Source organism: Jaminaea rosea, assembly GCF_003144245.1.
Source record: "Jaminaea rosea strain MCA 5214 unplaced genomic scaffold BDZ90scaffold_4, whole genome shotgun sequence".
NCBI classification, from domain to species: Eukaryota; Fungi; Basidiomycota; class Exobasidiomycetes; order Microstromatales; genus Jaminaea; species Jaminaea rosea.
In genome coordinates, this window is record NW_020289978.1 from 419,242 (window position 1) to 445,199 (window position 25,958).

General features: G+C 58.9%; 9 protein-coding genes across 9 annotated transcripts; 5 read left to right on the forward strand and 4 right to left on the reverse strand.

The window, feature by feature from the left end:
• Positions 1-2: 2 nt before the first annotated feature.
• Positions 3-1,762, reverse strand: BDZ90DRAFT_231393 (Brix-domain-containing protein). The gene has a single exon (XM_025505846.1). It carries the CDS (start codon positions 1,714-1,716, stop codon positions 397-399), a length of 1,320 nt encoding a protein of 439 aa, XP_025363024.1. The 5' UTR covers positions 1,717-1,762; the 3' UTR covers positions 3-396.
• Positions 1,763-1,982: 220 nt separating this feature from the next.
• On the forward strand, positions 1,983-3,743 carry BDZ90DRAFT_238635 (WD40 repeat-like protein; the record flags this gene model as incomplete). The annotated part of the gene is made up of 2 exons (XM_025507345.1): positions 1,983-3,070; positions 3,107-3,743. Coding segments are annotated over 2 exons (1,725 nt in total), but the record flags the coding sequence as incomplete, so codon positions are not given.
• Positions 3,744-4,030: 287 nt separating this feature from the next.
• On the reverse strand, positions 4,031-7,208 carry BDZ90DRAFT_274151 (hypothetical protein; the record flags this gene model as incomplete). The annotated part of the gene is made up of 2 exons (XM_025508828.1): positions 4,528-7,208; positions 4,031-4,427 (listed from the first exon to the last, which is right to left on the reverse strand). The coding sequence occupies exons 1-2, from the start codon at positions 7,152-7,154 to the stop codon at positions 4,031-4,033; spliced, it is 3,024 nt and encodes a 1,007-aa protein (XP_025363026.1). The 5' UTR covers positions 7,155-7,208.
• Positions 7,209-7,673: 465 nt separating this feature from the next.
• BDZ90DRAFT_238637 (hypothetical protein) lies at positions 7,674-12,517 on the forward strand. The gene is made up of 3 exons (XM_025507346.1): positions 7,674-8,185; positions 8,255-11,657; positions 11,752-12,517. Exons 1-3 carry the CDS (start codon positions 7,783-7,785, stop codon positions 12,290-12,292), a joined length of 4,347 nt encoding a protein of 1,448 aa, XP_025363027.1. The 5' UTR covers positions 7,674-7,782; the 3' UTR covers positions 12,293-12,517.
• Positions 12,518-13,191: 674 nt separating this feature from the next.
• BDZ90DRAFT_259458 (aromatic prenyltransferase) lies at positions 13,192-14,938 on the forward strand (the record flags this gene model as incomplete). Its single annotated transcript, XM_025508164.1, has 3 exons — positions 13,192-14,201; positions 14,264-14,815; positions 14,905-14,938. The coding sequence occupies 3 exons, from the start codon at positions 13,192-13,194 to the stop codon at positions 14,936-14,938; spliced, it is 1,596 nt and encodes a 531-aa protein (XP_025363028.1).
• A 734-nt stretch (positions 14,939-15,672) lies between these two features.
• BDZ90DRAFT_259459 (sugar transporter) lies at positions 15,673-17,894 on the forward strand (the record flags this gene model as incomplete). The annotated part of the gene is made up of 3 exons (XM_025508165.1): positions 15,673-16,062; positions 16,158-16,432; positions 16,505-17,894. The coding sequence occupies 3 exons, from the start codon at positions 15,673-15,675 to the stop codon at positions 17,892-17,894; spliced, it is 2,055 nt and encodes a 684-aa protein (XP_025363029.1).
• Positions 17,895-18,029: 135 nt separating this feature from the next.
• On the reverse strand, positions 18,030-20,984 carry BDZ90DRAFT_147740 (WD40 repeat-like protein). The gene is made up of 3 exons (XM_025503511.1): positions 20,619-20,984; positions 18,378-20,537; positions 18,030-18,305 (listed from the first exon to the last, which is right to left on the reverse strand). The coding sequence occupies exons 1-3, from the start codon at positions 20,889-20,891 to the stop codon at positions 18,165-18,167; spliced, it is 2,574 nt and encodes an 857-aa protein (XP_025363030.1). The 5' UTR covers positions 20,892-20,984; the 3' UTR covers positions 18,030-18,164.
• Positions 20,985-21,533: 549 nt separating this feature from the next.
• Positions 21,534-24,374, reverse strand: BDZ90DRAFT_250910 (hypothetical protein; the record flags this gene model as incomplete). The annotated part of the gene is made up of 2 exons (XM_025507715.1): positions 23,795-24,374; positions 21,534-23,723 (listed from the first exon to the last, which is right to left on the reverse strand). The coding sequence occupies exons 1-2, from the start codon at positions 24,296-24,298 to the stop codon at positions 21,534-21,536; spliced, it is 2,694 nt and encodes an 897-aa protein (XP_025363031.1). The 5' UTR covers positions 24,299-24,374.
• A 138-nt stretch (positions 24,375-24,512) lies between these two features.
• BDZ90DRAFT_147811 (cyclin-like protein) lies at positions 24,513-25,723 on the forward strand. The gene is made up of 2 exons (XM_025503512.1): positions 24,513-24,813; positions 24,900-25,723. The coding sequence occupies exons 1-2, from the start codon at positions 24,596-24,598 to the stop codon at positions 25,420-25,422; spliced, it is 741 nt and encodes a 246-aa protein (XP_025363032.1). The 5' UTR covers positions 24,513-24,595; the 3' UTR covers positions 25,423-25,723.
• The last annotated feature ends 235 nt before the right edge of the window (positions 25,724-25,958 follow it).

Below are 25,958 nucleotides of genomic sequence, written 5' to 3' on the forward strand. Positions count from 1 at the left end.
GGAGGAGGAGGAAGAAGAAGAAGAAGAAGAAGAAGAGAAGGAGGAGCAGACAGGGTGTCAGACTCGTCAAGCGAGACAAATTTGCCATCAAAGGGAGGAGACATTAGAGCATCGCAACATCATCCGAGCAGCCAGGAGCACAAGACCTCCGTCAACCATCTCTTTCCCTCCTCGACCAAGGAGTGAGCGAACCTGGGAGCACCGGGCAGCGCGCCCATCGAAGTCATCAGCACCACCATGTCCGTATATCCTTCATTTCATCCACTACCCCAATGTCACACTTACTTCGATACATCACCAGATCCGCACTCCAGCATCAGCCTGCAACGATGAAGTCTGGCAACGAGCCTCTTGATAGAGGCGAAATGAGATTGCACGCTTTGGTAAGACCGGTTCTTATGCCTTTCTGCCTCGCTTCTTGCTCGACATCGCCCCCTTGGGTGCTGGCGCTGGCTCATCATCGTCGTCTTCTGAGTCGCCAACGAGATCTGCCATCTCTGCTGCGTCCTCCTCATCATCGTCCTCGTCATCTTCCATCTCGTCCTCATCCCCGCTACCCAGCGCCATGAATTCATCTTCATCCTCGTCGTCGTCGTCGTGCTCCTCCTCGTCGTCTTCATCGTCACTCTCCTCAGCCCCATTCTTATCCGCCTTCAAACCCTTCATCTTCCTCGTCTGCAACTTGCTAAGATCCTGCTTGCCCACATGCACCCTACCAACCATATCGCCCATCTCATCTGTATCGATATTCTTCTTGTACGTGTCGCTCTTGCCCTGCCTATTCTTCTCTGCTTGCGTCTTTGCCCTCTTCAAACTCTGATGCAGCATGGTGGCGTCTGCGGGCTGACGACGTCGGATGGTGAGGTCGAGGGAAGGACCGCACTCGTTTAGTGTGAAGTTGGAGGGAATGGCGCGTGCCGGTGTCTTTGGGGGTACGGTGATGGTGTAGACGCGGAAGCCTATGCGACTGCCAGATGCTGAAGTATCGATTGGTGTTGCGGAGGAGGAGGGAGCGCCATTGCTGCTCGTTGCTTGGCCTGCGGCATACAGGTCGGCCAAGGTAGCCCCTGCGGCGCCGTTGCCCTTGCTCGTGCCTTCATTGTCGCTCGTCGCTGTGACACTAATGACCATCTGCAGCCCACCCTGCAGCGCCACCTTTCCTCCTGTTGGGATTCCATTCTCAAGGACCTCCTCTCCACGATAGAAGTCGAGCATGAGCGACTTCAGGTGGGCATGCGCTGGGTATTCCCCGGCAGCCTCTGTAGCGAATTGCTGCCCGGCAAAGTGGAAGAGCGGCCTAGTTCCCAAGTCAGGTAGGGTAGGGGGCTTGAACTCCTCGGTGGTCTTGAGGCTATCGATGCCCATCTCAAGCATATCCAATACTTTGCCGTCAAAGAGCCTGATCCACGTCAAGTTGTCCTTGCGCTTCTTCCTCGAGTCGCCGACCAGCATCAGTGGGGTATCGTTCTTTGCGCACCAGAACTCGATTGAGCTTGCATCGACGAAGGGATTGACATCATTGGACTTCTTCTTGGAGAAGGAGATTGCGTAGGGCTTCTTGAGGGCGGAGAGTTGTTGCAGTGCTTGCGAGACGGTGTGGCTTGAGTGGGAAGCATTGACAAAGAGGGCCGTCTTTACAGGTTCGTTGGTGGCGGGTTGTCGCTTCTCCAATGCTCGCTTGGAGCGGGCATTGCGAGGCTTCTTGATGGACAGCATGCCGGGCGAGTGGGGGCAACGTGATGATGGATGGTGGTGAGGACGACGATGCAGCCAACCCACTGCCGCCTTGGGCCCAAAATTTTGCCCATCGTCGACGGAGCCCGCACGACGACGGCAGCCGCCACGCGAGGCCGACGTCTCGTTTGGCTCCAAGGCGGACTGGCAGGCCAAAGTCGAAAAAGTGGGCCTCGTCTGGAAATTGAGAGCTTCTCGACGAGACCTCGACTCCACACTACCACCACTATCACCCTTCCTCACTCACAATGATCTCCAGTCTCGCCTGGGTCAGAAAGGGGGCGGCAGCCCGGCATCCGCAAAAGTTCAACATCACCGATGAAGATGAGCTTCAGCGTGTTCAGAAGTTGACCAACCTCGAGTTCGGAGACGCGCAGCAGCAGTTGGAGGAAGCGAGGAAAGAGGCAGAGGGAATGGATGGCGGCGATGGTTGGCAGGATGACGACGATGATGATCAAGACGCAGATGAGTCGATGGACCAAGATACCAAGACAGAGAAGGCAGAAGAGGAAAAGGGCGCCGATGAGGACGAGCTCGCAAAGTACAAGCTCGACACGTACGATGAAGAGCAGTCTACAGGAATTGCAATGGGCGCCTTCTCCAACATCAAGGGCCTCTCCTTCTACAAGTCAAACGACGATGACCCATACATTACCCTCAAGGACGGCGACAAGGACATTGATGGCCAAGACGACGATGATGAAGAGCGAGAAGCGCTCGAAGTGCTGCCTTCGGACAACTTGTTGATCTCAGCAAAGACGGAAGATGACGTCTCCCTCATCGAGGCTCACGTATATGCACCCGTCACCGAAGAGGCGCCTGAAGGCTCGTCGTTGTATGTGCATCACGATCTGCTTCTGCCCTCATTCCCGCTCTGCCTCGAATGGCTCAGCCACTCGCCAGCAGCCGCCTCATCCTCGACAAATACCAATGGCGCTACCCGCGCATCACAGGGCAACTACCTCGCCGTCTCCACCATGGACCCAGAGATCGAGATCTGGAACATGGATATCATTGATGGCCTTGTACCCTCCGCCGTGCTGGGCAACAGGGAAGCCTCAAAGGCGTGGGAGAAGCAGGCAAAGAAGAAGGGCACGGGAAAGAAGAAGCGTCGCGAGCTCGCTGTTCGTCCAAACTCACCTCATCATCATACTGATGCGGTCTTGTGTCTCTCTTGGAACCCTTTTGTGCCCAATCTGCTCGCTTCTTCATCGGCAGATGGGACCGTCAAGCTCTGGGATCTCGACGCAGCACCGAAAGAGCATGGCGGACTGGAGGCGTTGCGATCCTTCGAGGGGTTGCACAGCGACAAGGTGCAGTCCGTTGCGTGGAACACGTCAGGCATTTCGCTCCCTGCCGAGCAACAGGGCAGCGCTGTACGCTCCGTCCTCGCTTCAGGCGGGTACGACGGGCAAGTAAAGATCTTCGACGTCCGTCAGCCAGGCGTGGTCATCTGCTCAGTGAAAGTCGACGGGGAAATCGAGAAGGTGAGGTGGAATCCTTGGAGGTGTAACAACTTGCTGGTCAGCTTGGACTCGGGACTCGTCCACAGCTACGATGTCGACGCGGTTGCGTCATCAGCCGCAGCGACGGGGGCGAGCCAAGCACGCTCCCTCTTCACCCTATCGGCGCACTCCTCCGCCTGCACCAGCATGGATATCAGCCCGCATATCCCCGGCTGTCTCGTGACCGCGGGGTTGGACAGGCAGGTCAAGCTCTGGAATCTCGAGCCTTCCCCTGGTGGTGGGCCCAAGCCAAAGTCGATCAGCCTAGTAGCCAGCAGAGACGTGGGCGCGGGCAAAGTCTTTGCGGCTTCCTTCTCACCGGACGAGCCGCTCGTCATCGCTGCTGCGGGCTCGTCGGGCAAGGTCAAAGTGTGGGACGCTGGTCAGGCCAAGGGAGTCGCGAGCGTGTTTGGGGAGAGGGTGAGGGAGTTTGGGAGGGGCTTGAGGGAGAGGAGGAAGCGAGATGCGGCTGCTGGTGAGGATCAAGAGAAGGAGGACGAGGAAGGCGAATTGGTGGAGGTCGAGGAGGACGAGGAGGACGATGACGATGACGATGAGGAGGCAGCTGCTCAGGATGGCACAGACGCCGCAGAGCAGGACGGTGAAGATGCTTCGATGAACGAGTAGAGCCTGACGCTCTTCCAAGCAATGCCATGACATACAGATAGACCTCACTCGACGAGAAACGTACGCGTGCATGAAAGGACCCGGGAGCAGCAGGCGCAACTGTGGCAGCGTCGCGCATCCAGCAAGGAGTTCATTATATCTGACAGAAGAAAAGGAGAGAAACATCAAGTAAGAGCGTTCGCGACATCGCTCGATATCGCCGGAAAGAAGAGTCTAGTGATGATGGTGGTGATGATGGTGATGGTGATCGTGGGAATGCCCGTGGTGATGCTCGTCATGATTCTGACCGTGGCCGTGATCGTGATCGTAATGCGCGTGGATTTGAGCGTGGTGATCATGAGACTGATGATGACCGGCGAGGGCGTCGTGCGAGTGTGAGGGTGTGATGGTGTGGTCATGGGCGTGACTGTGATCGTGCCCGTGGTGGTCATGGTCGTGAACGTGATGATGATCGTGACCGTGCCCATGCCCATGCCCATGCCCATGCCCACAACCGCCGTGCGAGTGATCATGATGCCCATGGGCATGCCCATGCTCAGCCTCAACAGCAGCCGCAATCCCCTTGCGCCTCACATCAACCACCAGCTCCCCAGCAGCCAAGCTACCTCTCAACGCCTGACCAGCAGGCACGCCCATCCCAGCCCCAAGGGCAGGCGCTAACCTCTCGTAGGCCCATCTCGTGATACGGAGTACATCGTCGTCCTGAGCCTCGTCGCGGAGGAGGATCGAGATGGACGCGATGAGCGAAGGCGACTGCGCTGTTCGTTTCTGTGTCGAAGAGGTAGAGTGGGTCGAGCTCACGCCCAGACTGGCAGCTGCGGCTGCGAGGCTGCCAAGCGAGCCTGCGCCGCCTGATTTGCCATGCTTCGTCCCTCCTTGATACGCCGAAGTGGAAGGCGTCAACTGCCATACGTTGGGTGCTGCAATATGCTCAATTAAGGGCTCCACCTCAAGCGCCTTGGTGGCCCTCATCAGCTGCACCAGCTGGGCTCTGCCGCCCTCCTCCTTGCTGACATTAGGCGCTGTCTGTAGCAGCACCTTCCCCAGCACTTTGCTGGCCGGCAAAGCAACGTACCACATGGCCACGCTCTCCAGCCCCGCCAAGACTTTGTCTAACGCCTGCACTTGGAGGGGAGAGAGGCTGAGCGCAGCGAAGAGGAGGGAGGAAGAGAAGAAGAGGACAGTTAGACTGAAAGGGTTGGAGAGGAGGGAGAGGAAGGGGCCTGCAGCCATTTGTGAGGTAGAGACTAGCACTGAGGCTGAGCGGCCGTGTGCTCGACGGCGCGATGCTTGAGAAGAGGGGGAAGAAGAGGTCGACAGGCCAGAGGCGGCTACGAGGCTTGCATGATTGGCCATGAAGAGGTTGGCGAAGAGGCACGCTACGGTCGCCAGGACTAGGAGGACTGTCGGCAGCTGCGTGCCCGGATTTGTCGCGGCTGACAGAGGGCCCGAGGGGGTAACGAGACCATCGTGGTGGTGATGACCCGCACCGCCACCCATGGCCACATTCAAGCTCCCCCCATCGACCCCCCCTTCAGCCGCAGCTGCCTCACTCTCCCCGCCCTCAAGAAGCACATGCTCAATCGACTCCTTGCAGACATACACTGCCGCGAAAAGCAGGTAAATCGTCTGCACAAAGTTGAGCAGCGTCCCGACTCTCTGCGTCGAGTAGGCTTCTGCGACCCTATGTCTGTCTTTGCCGTGTGACCGCCCCTTCACCGAGCCCACCCATTGCGCCAGCACATCGTTGAAGGAGCCAAGCGAGTCGAAGACGACTAGGTATCCCATGCCCGTTACAGAGAGGAGGTCGGTAGATTGACCCGATACCCAGAGCGAGGATCCCAGCAGGAAATGGGCGAGGGAGTACGCGAAAGTCGGGGCGAGCTGTGGGGGCAGCGGGGGGAGGCGGGGGAAGAAGCCCAAAATCTTTGCTGCTGACTCGCCGCCTTGTTCATGCTTGTGGACATGCGAATGCGAGTGATGCTCATGGCCATGATGGTGGTGGCCGTGGTGGTGATCGTGAGAATGGGCATGAGCGGCAGGGCTATGTTCATGAGGCGTCACATTGGACTGCAATGATGCACTCCTGGACAAGGCCTCCGACCACGCCAGGCTTTCGTTGCTGGAGTCGCGCGTCATACCGCCAGCGCCGCCCTTGATGGGCGATAGCAATTGGTGTTGCTGGTAGCTAACGCTGTGCTTGCTGTGATGACCTCTACGGCTCTTCGTCGGACTGGGACTCGCGAATGCTGAAGAGCTGTCGCCGCCCATGAGGGAGTCTGCACTCGGCAGCTGGGTGTCGCCGCTACCGCCAAAGGCCGTGTCTACTGAGATCGGAGGTCGAAGGGCGCCAGCGGGCTGTCCGCCACCGTTGCTAAAGTTCATCCCAACCTTGTATCTGTCCTGTTCGACCTCTGCCTCTGTCCCCGGTTGAGGGAAGAAGACGCTCAGGTTGCGTGAGTGAACGCGGGAGTGCTTGCGCGAATGCTCTCTGCGCTCAGCAGCTGACATCTGCGAGAGGGACTTGCGAGTCGACAGGGACTGGGAACGACCCAATTCGCCAAGCGAGTCGTTCTCCTCGTCTTGTGGGCGGGGAAGGTCTGTATCTAGTGAACCACTTGGTGTTCGCTCATGATGGCCTACATGTGACTTGCTCCTGCCCAGCCCACCTGAGCTGCCTGCTGCTGCTCCTGGCTGATCATCGTCCAGCGATACGGCCAAGGTCGGCAGATGTTGATGAGAATGCTTGTGTTGCTCCTCTGCCATTTGCGTCGATGCAGCAGCGAGGCTGTTCGAGTTGCGCGGTGAGAGGGGCGCAGCGGAGGCGGGGACAGACGAGGGTGATGAGGAAGCCACCTTGCTATCAGGCGTCGCGCGCTTTGTATTTGGCCTACTATTGAACGGGTCGTAAGTGCCGGAATGGGGCGAGGGCGTCGTTGCTGCTGAGCCCAGAGGCGAAGAGGACGATAAGGCACAGGGCGCCGACGACTCGTATTCCTTCGTCAGGGAGCGCACGCTGCGATGCTTCTTGCGGATCGACTGTGTTGGCGTCTCCTTGGGTCCAGGTGGAAGCTTGGCCAGCCAAGATGGTGGTCGACCAGAAGGCAAGGGCACGGCGAAGTCTGCCAAGTCAAAGGACGAGGACGAATCGAGCGGGTTGCTGTCGCTGCTTCCCTCTTTGGGTAGGGGCCGGCTGTACTGAGGTGGAGTGACTTGCTCTGGGACGTCGTCAACTACTTCTTGACGTCGTCTATGTTCTGGTGCGAAGGAGTGAGGATGATTGCTCATCGAAGAGCCTTTTCGCCGAAGCTGACTGGGACTATGGAGCAGATGAGATTGCCTGCGAGCGTCAGAGGTGGTCCAAGCTCTGGCGCACGGCGCAGTGCACACGGGGCAGACACGCCCTGAAAGGCTGCACAGTGCTTCTCCGCCCGCACGACAGCCCGCGGCAGACAAAGGACCGAGGACGTACTTGTGCTAAGCTGCCTGCAGTCCAACACGCGCAGCCATGGAGAGCGTGGTAGCGGGGGCCGCGCCCTCCCTTTCTTGAGAAGAAGCCAGCAGTAATTGGGTGGTCGTGAGCATCGGTCGAGTCGCACGACAGCGATTTCTCGTGTCTGACGACTCAAAGATGCTACTTGTGATGGTGTCATTTGGCGCCCTGCCTCGTCTTGCTCTGTGGCCCCTCTGAGGCTCACGCGTGCTACGCGCTCATTCGGGCTGCCGGGCGGAGTAGCCGCGTCTCGAGGTGCGTCAGCGCGTCGCCCTTCCGTCTTCGAGCAGCGAGCAGCATTCCTCTCCTCCTCACCACGATCTTCACTACCACACATCAACCTCTTCTACATAGACCACTGCTTTTTCATCGCGTGCTTCATCTCCGTAGCACTCGCTGAACACGTCGCTCACCACGCGCATCATGGCGGCTCCAGCAGCAGCAGTAGCTGCAGCCGCTGCCTCGCGCCCTCGTCGAGCGGCCTCGAACCGCTTCCGCCAATCTTCCCCGCCACGCGCCGCCGCAAACTCGTCCGATGATGGTGACCTCTCCGAGGACTCCTTTGACTCGGGCAGCGAGATCGACATGGACGACACGGCCGACTTCATGGCACCAGGCGCGTCGAAGAAGCTGAAGCGTCCTCGCGTCCCCAAAGCCAAGAAGGCCAAGACGACCACCAATGGCTCAGCGGCGACGCGGACGAAGGCGACCAAGTCCAAGGCAGCTGGCGGTGGTGGCAAGAGACAAGCTGGTGCGGCCAAGGCAGCACCTCGAGTGGCAGCGAGCAAGGAGGAGCTAGAGATTAGCGACGACGTGCCCTTGTTCAGTGAGTGCGACGGCAGCCCTTTTGTTGCCTCGAGAACTCGCTGACCTCAGTCCACTTCCACGCACGCAGACGCCGTCAAGAATTCAGAGACGGCTCTTCAGACTACGGCCGAAGATTGGGTCATAGCCTATCAGGAGAACCCTGGACCAGCTCTGACGGAGCTCGTCAACTTCTTCATTCGATGCTGCGGCTGCAACAGCTCGACGGACGAGCAAGGTGCAATGGACCTTGACAACATCGTCGACACACTCGACGAGATTCAAGAGGAGTTTCGCAATATCCCAATGCCATCCTATCCCCTCGTATCGCGCGCTCCTGCTTTCAAGAAGTTCAAGCGCTCCCTTTCCGAGTTCATTTCACGCCTCCTTCACACGGCCTCAGAGTCAGAGCTGCTTCTTGTCGCTCCCACCACCGAGATGTCATCGGACGACGTCATCGACAATCCTTTGCTCAATGTTCTCAAGGAGTGGCTTTCCTCTCTGTCGTCATCCACCTTCCGCTCCTTCCGACACACCTCTACCTTCATTGTGCTCAACCTAGTTGAGGGCCTCGCTGCCCTCGCCTCCGAAAAGCGCAAGAGCGTCGATACAACCCGCAAGCAGCTCAATGCCGAAAGCAGCAAGAAGGCTCGCGCTGACAAGAAGAGGCTCAAGAATCTTGACGAGACCTGGAAAGCAGAGAAATTGGAAGATGCTACGCTCCGGGATAGCATCCGCGACCTCATCGATAGCGTCTTCCAGCACCGATACCGCGACGCAGACCCTCTCATCCGCACCGACTGCGCTACCGAGCTTGGGCGATGGATGAAAGCGTACCCGGACATGTTTGTCATGACGGAGTTCTTTCGCTACATTGGCTGGTGCCTCAGTGACGCCCACGCAGCCGTCAGGATCGCTGCTGTGCGAGCACTGAATGGTCTCTACTCTCGATCGGCGTTTCCCGAGGCCATGCGCGCCTTCACCGAGCGCAATATTGCCAGGCTTATCCAGATGGCAGTCAGCGACATCGACCTCACCGTGCGCGTCTCGACGATTGAGATTCTCATCCACATCGACCGCAGAGACCTGCTCGACGAGGAGCAGAGGGACGAAATTGGCATGCACATATTCGACGTTGAACCGCGCATCCGAGCAGAGGTCAGCCGCTTCGTGCTGGGCCTTGTCGAGGAACAGGTCGAGGAGCAAGTGGACGACACAATTGGCTCCGCACCAGTGTCGGGCACGGCGGCGGCCAAGGACGCCAAATCGAGGGAGCAGAGGACCAAGTGGGAGGCAGAGGTGCGCAAACTGCGATTCAAAATTCTCGCCGAGAACCTGGTCAAGTACGAAAAGGCCATCGACGACCTCACTGATATAGGCGCTCAGGTCGCATCATCGTCCATGACTACGCAAGCGCAGACGCTCGTCGCGGAGGGTTCCGGCCGTATTGGACTCGCCATCGAGATGCTCTGGTCTTTCGACGATGATGAAGGCAAGGCTCCGCTGTCAAGCTGTTCCACACTACTCGAGACCTTGCTCTATGATCACTCTGCTGCTCAAGGTGATGCAGAGCCAGCCGCAGCTGGGCGAGGCGGCCGGGCAAAGAATCGCACTGCAGGAGCAGGGGCAGCGGCGGCTTCATCGACGTCGGTCGTCGGTTACTCCGGCAGTCAGCCTGGCAATGAGGCCTATCGCCTGCTCCCTCCTGAGGAGACCGTCTTGCTTGAAGCCCTCGTCGCTATTATCAAGCATATGCGGCATCTCAGCGACTCTGCCAGATCGGCTGCCGCCTTGGCCAATAAGGGAGAGCCTTCCGAAGTGCCAGAGAAGGAGCGCCTCGATGAGCTTACTCGAACTATAGTGCCCGCGCTACCCAAGCTTTTCGCCAAGTACAGGACGGAGTCGCAGCGAGTATCTGAAGTCTTACTGCTCGTGCCTATGCTCGACCTCGAGCTCTATGCCACTACTGGGCAGACGTCTACCTTCTCCAGCTTGTGGGACGAGGTCTCGACGCAATTCCAGCGCCACTCGGAGAGCAGCCTCCTCAAGAGGGGAGCCACAGCCATTCGCGCTCTCGTTGCCAGCGCGTCCAACCATGCCAGCCTCACAGAGCTCACCAGCAGCAAGCTCACCTCTCTGCAAGACTCTCTCATCGGCGCCCTTCGCGAACCGCTCAAGGGCAAAGACGTCTCCTCGACCGCATTCGACGAGGACACCCGCTTCGCTCTGCAGGTCAATCTTGAACGCCTGGCTGAGATCGGTGCTGCTACCGACTGCTGCGAGGTCATGGAGGACACAGAAGACGGACAGGTCAGTTCTGGTTGGGAAATCATCCGCGAGGTGGCCATGCGGGCCAGCCTGCGATACGAGGGGGAAGAGCGTATGGTATCAATGTGCCTGCGGGTCATGACGATTCACCTGCTTTGGAAGCTGCGGACGCTGCTCTCGATGAGCACCACCATGGCAGCGCAAGATGACCGACAAGCCCTCGCTGCCAGCCTCCTGGTGCAGCGCAACGATGCGTTCGAAGTCATGCAAGACCTTATGTCCGGCTCGACGTCGCTACCCGCCGTGAGCAGCGCCGCTGCCTCGCGCCTGCTTCAACTCCACATGGCCTTTCATTCTGCTCAATCGGCAGATGCCGCAGCCGCGGCTGCCCACGCAAGGCACAATGGCAATGCTCAGCAGATGGAAGACGGAGCTGGAGATGGCGAGGATTCGCAATACCAACCCAAGCTACCGCAGAGCCTTCATACTAGCATCTCATCCTTGACACAAGAGGCTTGTGTGCAGGTCGTCTTGACGCAGGTGCAGAGGCATATCATCGACAACGAGGATGCCGACGACCTCGCCGCCTCGGATGTCAGCGATGGCGACGGAGAGGAAAAAGAAGAGGAGGGCCAGCAGCGCCGACACAGTAAGGGAGCGAAGAGGGGCAACTCCTCGAATGGCGCAGTGCCTTCGCAGACTCGCCTTGAAGCCGAGGTCGACCTCAACCAAGTAGTCGCTCCCCTCGTCTCAGCTACTCGTCTCGGCCTCATCGACGTAAGTCTGACAGCCCCTCTGATCGGTAAGCTTGGCAGGGTAGGCCGCATGTACGACTCGCTGGTCAAGCTTCTCATCGAGGTTCTGCGCGAGGAAGGCATCCTAGGCCGCGAGTCCTCCAAGTCCGTCAACGTCATCCTCTCCTCTCTGCAAGACTCATTCGAAGCCTACCTCACCGAGGACAGCGTCGAGGCAGAAGCGCGTTTCATTACGCTCTCGCGCTCCATCTCGTCTGCTCTCGTCATTCGCGGTGCTCACCTGGCCGTATTGCGCGCCATCGACCCGCACGCCCTCGTCGACTTGCATCGTCGCGGGGCAGAGTATGTGGCCAAAAAGTGGAAGGCAGCAGAGCGCGCGGGAAGTAAAGGTATCAAGGCCAAGGCGCCTGCCTTCTGGAAGGGGTTGAGCAATCTGCTGGTATCGGCTGGGCCGAGAGATGCGCACCACATGTGAGTACGAGCGCGAGCGATCGAGACAGAAAAGCGAGACGGAGCGGGACACTGACGATGCTCTTCCCTCCCCTCCTCGCTCGGTCACGCACAGCAAAACTGCCATGGAGAAGGTCCTGGCGGACGAAAAGGTAGACATTTCCCCTGACTCGAAGATCTGGGACCCGCAACGTCAATACGAGAAGCGTCTCGTCACTCTCATGGCCAAGCGGGCGCCCGTCGCGGCAACCAAGGGAGGCAAAGCCGGGCCCACCCCTAGGAAGGGCAAGGCCTCCGCCAACAGGGGAGACGAGGTTGACGACATGGAGGGAGATGGCGGCAATGGAGTCGACCTGCTGCAAGATGCGCCAGTGGAGAGTACCCCAGCTCGTTCACGCCCTCGCCCTCGCCCTGGACCTGGAGCAGGCAGCGCCTCAAGGAGTAGGGAGCGTAGTGATGACTCTGCACTCACGGAGCTTTCCGATCGCCTTGATGATGAGGAGGAGGTGGCAGAGGAGCTTGCTCCAATGGATGAGGATCTCGCCGGAGAGGAGGACGAGGAAGCTGATGACGAACGTAGGCGTAAGCGGGATGATAGCATTGCTGAGAGCCTGCCGGAGGTGACCAACAAGCGCAGAAGACTTGTGGTCGACTGAAAGGACGTGCGGGTGGGCATGCCGAGCACGTTCAGGCTCGAGGGTCGTGGCGAAAGTTTCCTTTGCTCATCGTGATTCCTGTTTCTACTCTTGGTATCTCTCCTCCCAGCTCCATCTCGATCTCCCTTGGCCGTACGATCCTCTTCGTGAGGCCCTTTCGCTCAGTGTATCATCTCTCTCTTCTTTCAGATGTCAGCAAGCTACATCTTTGTTCCTCTTTCTGCGTGAGTAATGAGAGGGTCGAGTCGAATCGCAGCGTGATTCCCAGCCGCGCGTCACGGCGCTGACCGTGACGCCAAGGCCCGTCGCGCCTGCTGCCCTCGCGGATGGCCGGGAAGACATACACCAATCGATGGTCGGCCGGCGTCGCTCAGCAAGCATCGGCGCTGATGCGGTGGTTCTGCACGGGCGTGTGGGGCTCCAAGCTCGTCCCTTATCTCGCGAGCCCGTGTTGGTCAGCGAATCCGTATCTGCCCTGTAGACGAAGTTGCCATCCCATCTTGCCTCCTTACCATTCTCACTCACGCGCGCCCATCAGGTCCAGATCTGCTTCTCTTCTTCCTTCCTTCGTCGACTTTGTTCCTTGGCTCCCTACATTCTGCGTTTCTTCATCATTGGCACTTGTCAGACTCGGCGTGATTATACCATCAGCCCTAGCAACCCCCCTGTACCTTTGCCACACTACAAGCCCAGGCCCTAAGCCCTACTTTTTCACGGATCAATTCGATCTGGCATACCCAGTCGCCGACTCACCCGCCCTGATTGATCAAGCTTCGTTCTGTCACACGCCACAGCGTCGTTGCTGTCCCGGCCAACGAAGTAGGCTTCCTGCACCGCTGTTGCCTCCGAGACCTGGGCAAATAGGCGCCCGTTCCCTCGGTGCTACAGTACTTCAAATCATGGGCAGCGTTGCCTGGGGCAACACTACTTCCCACGACACGTCCGCATCAGTCTCCATTCCCTCTCGATTGGTCGTCGTAATGAGCCACAAGAAGGTCGTCCTGCAAGGCATGGACCAAGCGCCTACGGTGCTCTCTACCAAGGATGCCTCTCTCTCCTCCTCGCCCCTCACAGGCGACGAAGTGAGCCACTTCAGCTCCTCTTACTCGTCCTATTGCGGTCCCACGCCTACCTCTGTCCTGGACTCAGCAGCTTCACCAGTCGAGCCTGCTGACTTCTGGTGGCGTGAAGTAGGCTCACGCACCAACCACCTCCTCGCTCTATGCGGATACAGTCAGGATGCCATAGACCAGCATGCCCAATTTATTCGCTCTTACATCATTCCCGCGCTGGGCAATCCACCCACTATTAGCAGCGCTACGGGTCTTCTCGTGCCCACCTTCCCCTCGTACATGTGCGACGACTATTCTCCCATCGAGTACGGCATCGCCTGGACCAAGCCGGACAAACCCTGCCCTCGCTTCGCAATTGAAGCCATCTCCCCGAGCCACATTCTGGAGACCACCGGCGGTAACAACCTCACAGCCAGTTACCAGCTTATGAATCAGCTCGAAGCTGGAGGGCATGCAGACTTCACCCTCTTCCGCAAGCTGGTCAGCTTGCTCACCATCGACTTGCCTGCAAGTAGGGCGATGTATGGATGTGCAGTGAAGAGCCAGATCTTTTTCGGCTTCGATCTTACGGACGGTGACCCTCGAGCTGAGAACGAGAAGGACAGACACCCTCGAGCCAAGGTCAAAGCGCATGTCATGCCATGGTTGAAGGCGCATCAGTTCGGGTTGGACGCTGGCGAGTTGCTGCTGGAGACGTTGGAGAGTGGCGACCTCCCTCATTCGAGCTGCGCGGCTATGCGACTAGTCTGTGGCTATCTGCGCAGCCTCAAGGGGGCGAGCAGGCCGGAGCCTTGTATCCTAAGCGTTGATGCTCATGCTGATGACCCTCGGCTCAAGTAAGGAGGATAACTGCGGCGTCCGTTTGCTAAGCAGCTGACCTTGACTCCCCCTTCTCCAGACTCTACGTACGCTTCCGTACCGTCGACTTCCACGAGATCCTTGCCCACCTCACTCTGGGGGATCGCCTCAAGACCACTGACTGGATCACCCCACTGCGACGTTTTTGGGAGCTCACCCTCGGCCACGATCCTCTCTCAACAGCCGACACCAAGGATGCCGCCGACGCGACGATGAGACACCTCACTGGGGGCACTTTACTCTACTACGACCTCAAGCCCGGCGAGGACCTCCCACATTCCAAGATCTACCTGCCTGTACGCCACTGGGCTGATGATGATGCAAGCGTGGCCGAAGGGCTTCAGCAATTCTTGGACGAGGCAAAGCAGCGAAATAATGCGCAGCCCACGACAGCCGCCGCTGAAACGGCCAAGGTCAGCGTATCGACTTCCATTCGCTACCCTGACGTCCTGCGCAAGGCCTTCGAGCAGGACGAGACTACATTTCAGGGGAAAGAGGGAGGGTGTGCGACGACAGGCAAAGGGCGCCGTCGTCTTCGACAGAACTACGTCTCTTTGGGCAGCAAGGCTGATGGAACGTTCACTGTCACGGTGTGAGTACTCTTGAGGCTGGTAGCGGTCTCGACTCTTGAAGATGTAAACCTGACTCGACTCAATCCGTGCGCCTGATTGGACGACGCAGATACATTAGTCCTCAACTCTTCGCTGGGCAGTAGGTGTTCGCGCGCCCACGCGTTTTCCTTTCATAGCCAGATTGCCAAGGTTCGACGATGCTTTCTTCTACGATCACCTTCGCCAACATGTACACTCCGGTGAGCCCGCTTCTCCCCCCCCCCCCCCCCAATCATCAACCTCACGCCTCGAAACTTCTCATCCCTTGCGTGGCGCACTCAAGATGACGACGCGCCGCCTTCGCCATCGCCATCGCCATCATTTACGCTTACTCCTGTAGGTTCACGCCCCGCCGCGCCACGATACCGTGCGCTTCGGTCCCAACACGCTCCTTTCACTCTGTTGTCTTTCTCGACCTCTTGTTAGATTATCATCTCCTGCCTTCAGCGCTGGGCCTCCATGATGTTGTTTCATCGCGCTTCTTCCAGGACGCAGCCGCATCGTTCGCGTGTCTGTCTGAGACGCTTCGGTATCATGCTCAATTCATAGCCATCCTGCCCCCTCCTTCTGAAGCTGATGGTCCTCGTGAGAGAGGTAAAGAGGAGGGAGAAGGAGAGTCTCGGCTGAATAGAAAAGGCCGTGGCCTGAGCGTAAACTGACACGGATGCGGGGAGCTGCCTTCGAGGCGCAGTTGTCCACCCCCGCCCATCCTTGCTTTCCTTCCCTTCACTCCTCACACCCTCACGGTCCACACTTTGCGTAGCATCTACTTGCAGCTACCAGCCACAGAAACGTGGCAACCTCTCCGCGCTGGCATGGTCGTTGCGCTGGACCCTCGATGAGCCTCACTTCGTCGAAGGACTCATCTCCCTCGGATCTTGATTCGATACCCTTGCAAGCTATTAACAACAGCAGACACGACGAGGGTCAGGGCATGCCCTCGAACCCACCCGACCATGGCGAGGCTGGTATGAGCCAAATGGGGAAGCACTCCAATGGCTTGAGTGCTCCCATGAACGGCCACGACTCATCAGCACCCAAGCAGCAGACGATGACCTCGCACGAGGAAAGTGGCGCAGCATACATGGCAGAGGAGGAGGGGGAGGACGATGTTATCACTGCTGTTCTGCCGGAAGCGGCGCAAGGTATCCTCACGCCCTACCTCATCACCTCGTCCATCCTGGCTGGCTTCTCAGGGCTACTCTTTGGTTGGGACACGGGCCTGGCGGTGAGTCGCTTCCACCCTTCGATGCTGGGCCTCGCATCCTGACAGCGACTGACCGTATTCTTCCTACCAATCCCACCATTTGCGATACTGCGCAGGCTGGCATGCTCGTATCGATTCATTCAGACCTGAATGGCCAGCCGCTAACTGCAGGAGAGCAAGAGGCAGTCGTATCCGCGACGACTGCAGGTGCCATCTTGGGGTCCCTAGTCGCAGGCAGGGCAGCAGATCGTTTCGGCCGCAAGACGGTGATATTGGTTGCGGCTCTGTTGTTCCTGCTGGGGAGTCTGGAACAAGCTGCATCTCAGGATGTGCGGCAACTTGTTCTCGGGAGGGGGATCGTCGGCGTGGCCGTTGGGGGAAGCGCGATGGTGTGAGTGCTTCTGAGGAGGAGATTCTGGGGAGAGGAAGCGGCTGAACTCTAGTCCTCCATGCCCGTCCGCAGAGTACCCCTCTACCTAGCAGAAGTGGCTCCCACTTCCCTGCGAGGCCGCATCGTAGGCATGAATTCCCTTCTGGTAACGGCGGGCCAACTAGTTGCATACCTCGTCAACGCCCTTCTCTCCCCTCTTGCTCACTCATGGCGATGGATGGTCCTCGCTTCTGCCCTTCCCGCCGTCGTCCAGCTCATCGGGCTAGCCAAGCTAGACGAAAGTCCTCGCTGGCTGGTGGGCAGGGGCAGATACGTCGAGGCGAGGAGGGTCATCAAGAGGATATACCCAATGGCGTCCGAGGCCGAAGTGGAGGGAATGGTAGACAGGATGGAAAGTGGAGCAAGAGGCGGGTCAAGAGCAGCCATGACGAGCGACGACATCGATGCGGAGCCTGGGTCATCACGGCGAGCTGCAAAACCCTCCCTGCGTTCCCAATGGCAGCATCTCCTTCAGAGCAAACGCGCGCTCATCCTCTCATGCGGCCTCCAATTCTTCCAACAAGCATCAGGCTTCAACGCCCTCATGTACTATTCGCCGCGCCTCCTCAGCATCGCAGGCTTCACCGCAAACCCAAACTCGTTTGCCACTCTGATCGCTGTAGCCAACTTCGGGGGTACCGTCGCGGCTATGCGGCTCGTGGATCGGCCGGAGTGGGGCCGAAGAAGGCTGTTGATGTGGACGACAGTGGGTATGGCGGCGTGCCTGTTGGGACTGGCGGGGGCGTTTGCGATGATACCGAACGCCGGGGACGTGACAGATGGGCCGACGAAGGGGACACCAGAGCCAAAGCCAAGCAGCGTATTCGCGCCACCGTCGACGCCTCAGAAGGGCAACGATACGGCGATCAACGCAGTGCGAGCCCCTTCATCCGTACTGGACGCCACTCTCACCTCACGGGCTACTTCAGTCCCACAGACCGGGTCTGTGGTCTGGCCCATCCTCTCCCTCCTCCTCATGATCCTCACCACCCTGCTCTATGCCCTCGGACTTGGCATCATACCCTGGCTCGTTACCTCGGAGTCCTTCCACGGCCCCTCGCGCTCGCTAGGCATCGCGATATCATCGGGGTGTAATTGGACTACCAACCTGATCTGGAGCTCGACATACCTCAGTCTTGTGCAGGTCGTCGGTGGGCCCTCTGTGCTATTTGTGGTGTTTGCGGGTATGGCAGGGGGATGTGCTGCGTTTGCTCGGGGAAGGCTGGTCGAATTGAGAGGCGTAGGGATTGAGGATGTGGGTGCAGCTTTCGGCGGTAGCGACCAGCGGCAGCAGCAGCAGCGAAGGGCGCATCAACAGGACGAGGGTGATGGCGAGGAAAGAGCAGGGCTGCTCGAGAGCGAGAGACGCGGCCAAATGAGGGCATCTGACAGGGAGGAGGCAACCCCGTCCAATGCACCGTAAGCGGGCAGGACAGGTGTACCGTCAGGCGCAGTCAGTCCAGCGTGATCATCAGCGTCGGCATCGCATCATCTTTGCTCGTCTATGATTCTGATTTGGTCAAGTCATCCCAGCAGCCCATGCAAGGCCGTCAAGTGATGTGAAAACAAGCGAAGCTGATGGCTGAAGCGGTAGAGTCCATCCCTTCCTCCTCCTCCTCTTCCTCCTCCTCTTCCTCCTCCTCTTCCTCCTCCTCTCCCTCTGATCATTTCCCTCCCCTCCTCTGGCTCTCATTTATCCGTAAATCCTCACCACCCCATCAGCCCCCGCGCTCCCAAAGAAAGGGAGGGTCGGGTGGAACTTGACAGCTAGCACACCCTCGCCTTCTGACTTGGAGTGGTCCTGAATCTCTTGCGTGAGAACGATGCCTTCCTCCTCCTCCTCATCGTCTTCTTCCTCGCCGGCTGCTCTCGAATCCTCCTCCGACTCCCCCTGAGGAGCTGCTGCTTTCCTCTTTGACTTCTTTGACCCACCATCAGAAGACGCCTCTGATCCACTCTCGTCCAATTCTCCGCCAAGACGGCTGAGATCCCACAACCTCGTCCAACCGTCATGACCGGCACTGAGCAACTTCAGCCCACTCGGGTCTACGTCGAGGCTAGTCACTCCCTCCTTGTGCGCATGACAGCTTCCCACTACACTGCCCGTGAACACATCAACGATGCGCAGCCACTTGTCCTCGTGCCCTGTAAAGAGCAGGGGAAGCGTAGGGTGCGAAGCAAGGCAGTTGATCTGGGTCGCGGGAGTTTGGTCGTAACTTCCACTGAGCCCTGCTTCGGGCGTTCCGCCCAACTTGGAGACTTCCTGCCCATCTGAGAGTCGGAAAGTCTTGACTACGCAGTTGGAGTAAGAGACGGCGCATTCCCTCAGCTTAGAGTGGACGCGCACGATTGATGTGGGAACGGGCAGACCGCCCGATTCTTGGCGGAGGGCTTCGCTTTCCTTCTCGCGATCTGCTGCGCTTGAAGGTGAGGGGGAGAGGCCGAAGTAATCCCAGGTGTGGAGCAGGTGTGGTCCCGAGGAGGCGGAAGCGGCGGCGTCGGTGGTGGCGTCGTCCGCAGTAGGATCGAGGGAGTAGAGGCGAACCATGCCATCTGCAGAAGCAGTTGCGAGCAATGAGTCGTCGCCTGCTGTTGATGGAAGGAGGGTGAGGGCCGTGATCTCCGAGTCGGTTTTGATTGAGGCGAGCGGCTGGACGACCAAAGGCTGCTGCTGCTCAGTCGAATCGTCCTCTGATCCCTCTTCTCTCCTGCCGTTGGCACTCTTAGCAGCAACATCAGGGATGGCCCAAACCTTGAGCGTCGAGTCGATTGACCCGCTGTAGATGCGTCGACGAGCTGAAGAGACGGTCACGCTAGTGACGAGGTTGCTGTGACCCTCCAGAGTGGCAACGACGCCCGCGTTCTGCTGTTGACCTCGCGGAGCGGCTCCTCCATGCATCATAGTTCTCTCCACTCTGGCGACCTTGATCGTCCTGTCACTCGACGCTGAGACCACTACGACAGCCTCGTCTCCTCCTGCGCCCTGATCGAACGCGATAGCCTTGACAGCCCCACGGTGATGCGCCAGATGACGCTTCATACGCCAAAGCTGGCTTTCTTTGCTAGCTGCGTCCACTTCGTCGTCCAGCGAATCATCGCCGCCGCCCGTCGAGGAGGTAGATGAGAGGGACGAAGCTTCGCGAAGAAGACGCTTGGCTCGTTCAGAGGAGAGGGTCTCGGGTGCGCCAGTGTGATCGTCCTCCGACGATGAAGCGACAACACCTGATGCCTCTACTGCCGCTGCACCCACGCCTGCGCCGGCCGCAGCCGCTGCTGCTGCCTTCCGCTCATTCTCGCGCTTGAGCCTGCCCTCCTGGCCGGCTTGCTTGAGCTTCTCCCAGTCTTCGACACCGCCTGTTGATCTAAACATGGAAGGGGCTGATGAAGAGGGCTCGTCACTGGGCGCTGCGGTTGCCTCTTCAGCCGGGGCGACTGTGGCATCTAGTCCCTCGCCGGCAACGCTGCCGCTCTCTACGTCTTCCGTCGCTGCAGCTGGCGGTGGTGGAGGCTCATCGATGAGCGTCTTCTTTGGACGAGGTGGCCCGCCGACGAAGCTGGCAGCGCCGCTCATGGGTCTGTCCGGGAGTGGGTTGAGGGTCGTCGAGCTGGTGAGGTATGAGATCTCCTGCAGACATTGCTTGAGGTATTCACGACTCCTCTCCCGCGAACGGTAGTCCTTGGATGTGGCAGAGGATGTCGTGTTGGTGGAGAGCTGGCGATTTAGGAGGGAGGGTGCCATACTAATTGAGCCATTGAGGGTCGGGATGGTAGCTGCAGATGCTGCTGTACCTGCTCGCGCATGGTGTTGTTGCTGCTCGCCAAAGTCAATGGGCGAGCTTCGTCCGCTGCCAGCGCTGCTGAGGGTCGACTCCTTCTCGAGGTTAGCTACAGCGGGATGCTTTGCTACAGGAGCTGCTCCTGCCGCTGCTGCAGGTCCAGAGGCCCCTGCGAGATACTTTGATCTCTCTTGCTTGAGGGCGAATTCGAGCATCTTGACTCGACGCATGAGGTTCGTCTTGAGATTCTCTGCGCCGCGCTTCTCGCCTTCGAGAAGGGCGATGCGTGCCTGGGAGTGGGCGAAAAGAGCGACAAGAATGCGTCAGTTGTCGGCTGGTTGGAGCAGAGCTTGAATGTCGCGCCTACTAACCCTCATCTCAGCTCTCTCAATCTCCCATTCATTTCTGTCCTTTTCGTATCTTCTCCACTCGGACTGAAGGTAATGCAGTACACCTGCGAGGGTATATTCCGGGGCCTGATTGGCGCTGCTAGCCGCATCTTGGCTGCCTCCTCCATTAGCTGCTACTCCGCCATGCTGCTGTTGCTGTTGTCCGATGCCATTATTGTTGGAACCCATTTGACCAAACTTGAGTCCTGCGCCGCCGCCTTGGCCAAGGGGCTGTTGGCCCTGCTGATGCATCATTGCCGCTCTTTTCGTCGAAGAGCCCGACGTAGGTGACTGCAGGCAAGCCGCTGCGCGAAAATCGTAGTCGTTGTCGTTGTCGTCGTCGTCGTTGAGTGATTCGTCAGGTCGAGTTGAGGAAGTTGCGGCCTTGACTGACTGCCACGAGACTAGTCGTCAACGCAGCAATGGACAGTCTTCAAGAGCGTCAATCGACGATGCTGAGCGGTCCGTCTATGCTGATCCGTGGTACACGAATGCGATGGATCAGGTTCGAAAACGCTCGAGCGAGATGATGATGGTGATGATGCTGGTTGTCGTCGAGGATCGAGAAGATGGTCACGATGAGATGGAGGGCGCGGCGTTGTGTCGATGCGGGCCCAAGCCAACAGCACCCACCCAGCGCGACCGACAAAGCGGAGCGCCCCGACAGGGAAGCGCAAGCACCAAGCAAGCAAGATGACGATGTGTCGCGTGGCAGCCGACTGGTCCCCCAGCTCCGCCCGCTAGAGCCTCTCGACGCGCGCTGAAACAGAGTGACGGCTCACACGACCACGCTCTTGCCAGTCGGTGCAACGACATTCGTCCTTCTTTGCCCAGAAACCCATTGCAATTTTGTTTGTGAAGATGATGAAAATAATCTACGCGGATCCTCATCTACTATTACTTCTGCTCCACCCTTGACCAGCCCTGTCGCGCCTTGCCCTCGGTCCCCTCCAGCCACTCACCCAACTCCTCCAGGCCAGCCTTGGCGAACCTCTCCCCCTCGAAGTGATGCGTCTGCTCCCCAGTCTCGCCATTGACGTCCACGCTCGCACTGCGCAGCACCTTGACGTCACCCAATACGCTCAGTCCGCTCCCTCCTACGACGGTCTCGTGAACGGATGAGAAGTCAGGCAGGCGCTGCAGTGATTCGCGGGCCTCGGACACGACATTGTCCGGCGTGCCAGACGGGATGAGCGTGACTGCACAGCCTCCGCCGCCAGCTCCTGTAAGCTTGGTGGAGAGAGCGGGCGATACAGTGCTCAGGGCGTTGCGCACCTCCTCGAGAGAAGGGTGGGACACGCCAAGAGGGGACGCGAGAAGCTGGTGATTCTTCTTCATCAGCTCACCCAGCTTGACGTCCGCATCCTTGCCGCCCGAAGTGAGGAGCTGAGCCGCCTCGTCGGCGATCTTTTGGATCGTGTCGAAGGCGGCGTTGACTTGAGACGGGTCCTGGTCGAGGCGCTGCTGCACTCCCGCGACGAGAGCCTTTGTGTCGCGTGAGACACCCGTGTCCGTCAGCAGAAGACGCTTGGCGTGCACATTCGGTAGGAGCTTGAGCTCATTGCTCTTGTGCTGGTTGCGCGGGGCAGAGGGACGCGTGAAGGTAAGGCAGCCACCGTAGACTGCGACCGAGTTGTCCACGCCCGAGGGGTTGCCGTGCAGTACACGCTCCGAAAGGAAGGCGTAGCTGTTCACAAGGTCAGCGTCCGCGCTTGAGATGGGGGACGAGGCCGAGGGGATGGAGATGACGCCGTTGGTGTAGAGGAGTGCAGAGGCCAGGCAGGCAGAGTAGGCTGCAGAGGATCCGAGGCCAGCAGAGATGGGCAGCAATGAGCGGAAGGTGAACGTCTGGCCCTGGTGAGACTTGGCGCCAAGCGTCATGAAGAGGTAGAGGAAGGCAACACAGCTTGCATGGTCGCGCTCGGCTGCGGCTGCCTTGCTCTCCACGGTCTGCACAATACGGCGGAGCAGTCTAGCGTCGAGCTCCGTTGGTGTCTCGGTGGCCTTGTTCAGCCCACCGACCTTGGACGGTACAGCATCCCAGGGAAGGTCTGCAATGATCCACTCATGGTTGACCTTGAGCTCGGGCAGCTCCAATTGCACTTTACCGTCTCCTCGTGGCTGGACGAGCGCATAGCATCGCAATCCTACCGAAGCGGCCAGCGCCGTGACGCCGTGGACCACCGCGTGCTCGCCGAAGAGGATGACCTTGCCCGGTGCAGAGACTACGATGGATTGCTGAGAGGCAGGGCTGGCTGCTGCTGCCGCAGGAGCTGACATGGAGCCATTGGCTGCCGTCGACGAGGCAGGCTTAGCACGCGTGAGTTGCCCATTGGCGTCCTTGTGCAGTGCTCCCGCAGCAAGGAAGGCGGCGTCCAGGTCGGCGATCAAGTCATCCGGGTCCTCGATTCCCACACACAGTCTAAGCAGGTTCTCAGGAAGGGCACGCGCCGCTCGAACTTTGGGGTCGATGGCTGCGTGCGACATGAGGCAGGGCATACTGATGAGGGAGTTGACGCTGCCGAATGAGACACTGACGCCCCAGAGACGCGTGGCGTTGACGACCATCTGGCTGAGCTGCGGGTCGTCAGTCTCGAAGGAAATGACGGCTCCTGCTCCCTTTGCCTGGGAGAAGTGCATGTCCCTCCCTGGGTGGCCCTTGAGGCCGGGGTAGTGCGTCTTAAAGCCCAATCCCTGGAGGTGCTCTGCGACGCGTTGCGCACCCAATTGCTGGGCTGCCAGACGGATGTGCAGCGTCTTGAGACCACGCATGAGCAAGAAAGACTCAAACGGCGCGAGGGCATTGCCGACTGAATTGATGGTGAAGTGGTAGGTCTGGGCCAAATCATCGTTGTTCGTCGCGATTATTCCGGCCATGAGGTCGTGATGGCCTGAAAGGTACTTGGTAGCCGAATCATAGACGGCATCGACTCCGAGCTCTAGGGGGCGCATGAGGGCAGGGCTCATCATGGTGTTGTCCATGATGATGGGCGCGTCTTCGGCTGAGATGTACTTGCGGACCGATTGGACGCAAGCGCGGATGTCAATGACCTTGAGCATAGGGTTCGTAGGCGTCTCGACAAGGACCTGAGTTGAACCAGCGTCATGGTTAGCACGAGGGAAATGACACTTCGGGCTGAAGACGTCCTTGTACTCACCATGCCAAGCTTGGGCGCACCTGGCTGCTTGCCGTCCTCGACCAGCTGTCGCACCGTCTCGGCGAGAAGCTTCTGATCACTCATGTCGACGTGGACGACCTTGATGTTGTTGTTCTTCATGAGCATACCCAGCAAGCGATGTGTTCCTCCGTAGATGTCGTCACCCGCCAAGATGACCTCGTTGGGCTTCACAGACCTCGTGATGATGTCCAGACAAGCCATGCCTGTGGAGACGGCAAAGGAGTACTTGGCCCCTTGGATCTTGGATAGATGGTTTTGGAGGACACTACGGCTAGGGTTGGAGGACCTGGAATAGTCATAGGCTGTCTTCTTTGTACCTGGGAGTCCCTTGAAAGTGGTGCACTGGTATATGGGCGTTGATGAGCTGCCATACTGATCGAGGTGGTCCGGGTCGTAGATGGTTGCGCACAGCGTCTGAAAGGACCACGTCTTGGAGGGATGGTCTTCACCGATCCCAGCGCCTGCGGGGATGAGAGGAGCCATGCTTGGTGGTCAACTTGTGACAATGCGGGGTTGTTAGTCGTCGAGAGATGAGAAAGTGTGGGGTACGAGTAGTAATAGGAAGCTTAGCAGCGCACGACGGCACACTGTCGGCATCGGCTTGGAAAATCAAAGAGGCGGCGGCGCTCAAGCCATCCATCGACTACATCCAGAGCGGACTGAGAGGCCTCAGGCGGAGCGCCGCGTCTCTTTCTAGCTTCCTTTTCGTTGGCCATCTCTCCACTCGTCTACTGCGACGTCTGCCTGCTGATCAATGGATCCTCGCTGCTGCCCCTCGAAATGACAGCACCAGCTTCAGGAGGTGCACTCGCAGGTCCCTCACGGCAGCCAATGCAGTCGCTGCCGCTGCAGGCCATGGCGATGCTCAATCCACTCGCTTCCCCCTCCCAATGGGCACACACGCCTTCGAGAGCCGACGGCATCCCGCAGGACCTAGAGGATGACTTACGAGCGTGGGGAGCTACTGTGATCCAGCGACTGGGAACACATCTAGAGCTGTGAGTCATGGCCGGTGATACGACCGAAAGCTCGGGCGTCCGATGACTGACCATCCGCTGCCTCCCCATCGCTCCGTCGGTCGTAGTCCACAGCGCGTGACGGCTACTGCGCAGGTCATATTCCAGCGCTTCTGGTTCGTCACCTCTATGCGCCAGTTCTCGGTCGCAGACGTCAATGCAGCTTGTCTCTACCTGGCGACCAAAATCGAGGAGCATCCCGTGCCGGTCCGTAAGCTCATCAATGTTTTCGACTATACCCTGCAGCATGATCGATGGAGGATGCAAAGTTCTGACGAGTTACCGTGGAGAACAAGGGGAAAGTCGGGGAGGAGCAAGGATACGAGCAACGGGCAGCAAGATACTACGTCGACGCCGACAAGGCAGCATGACGCCAACTTCCATTGGCAGCCACACTCGTATCAATCCTCCGTCTTCCACGACTACAAGGACTCCCTCGTCGTGCATGAGATGCAAATTCTCAAGCGGCTTGGCTTCCAGCTGGAGGCGCAGCTGCCTTATTCAACGCTCGTCAACTACCTGCAAATCCTTGGGCTGGGCAAAGACAAGGAAGTGGTAGAGCGATGCTGGGCTATCGTGACGGACATGTAAGCAGGCGAGCGATATGGTCGCACCATGCTCATATCTTACTCACCCTCTTTCTGCCCGGCACTCCAGGCTGCAGACGCCACTCCCAGCTCTTCTGCCTCCTCACGTCTTGGCTGTTAGCTCCATTTATTACGTGTCCCTAGTACCCTCGCCACACCACAAGCCGCTCCTCCTGCCGCGCCAGCCGCAACCGTGGTGGCTCCTCTTCGACGTGACGCTCGACGAGGTCCGCACCGCCTGCGCGTGGCTTTGCCGCCTTTACGACGATCGACACGGAGGCATATCGTCACGAGTGAGGGCAGAATGGGGTGGCTGCGTCGAATTGGCGAAGAGAGAGGCGATTAGAAGGTGGTTGGAGCAAGCAGAGGCCGTGGCCACGCCGGGCTGAGGGATGATGTACACCAAGTAGGATGGCGTACGATTGAGGGCAGGCGCGGCCCACCACATTGAGACTGGCGACCCGCGCCCAATCAGGGAGCGGGTGTGGACCGAATCCAGGTCAGGAGCCAGGAGCCGTGACGATACGGACACTGCTGCAG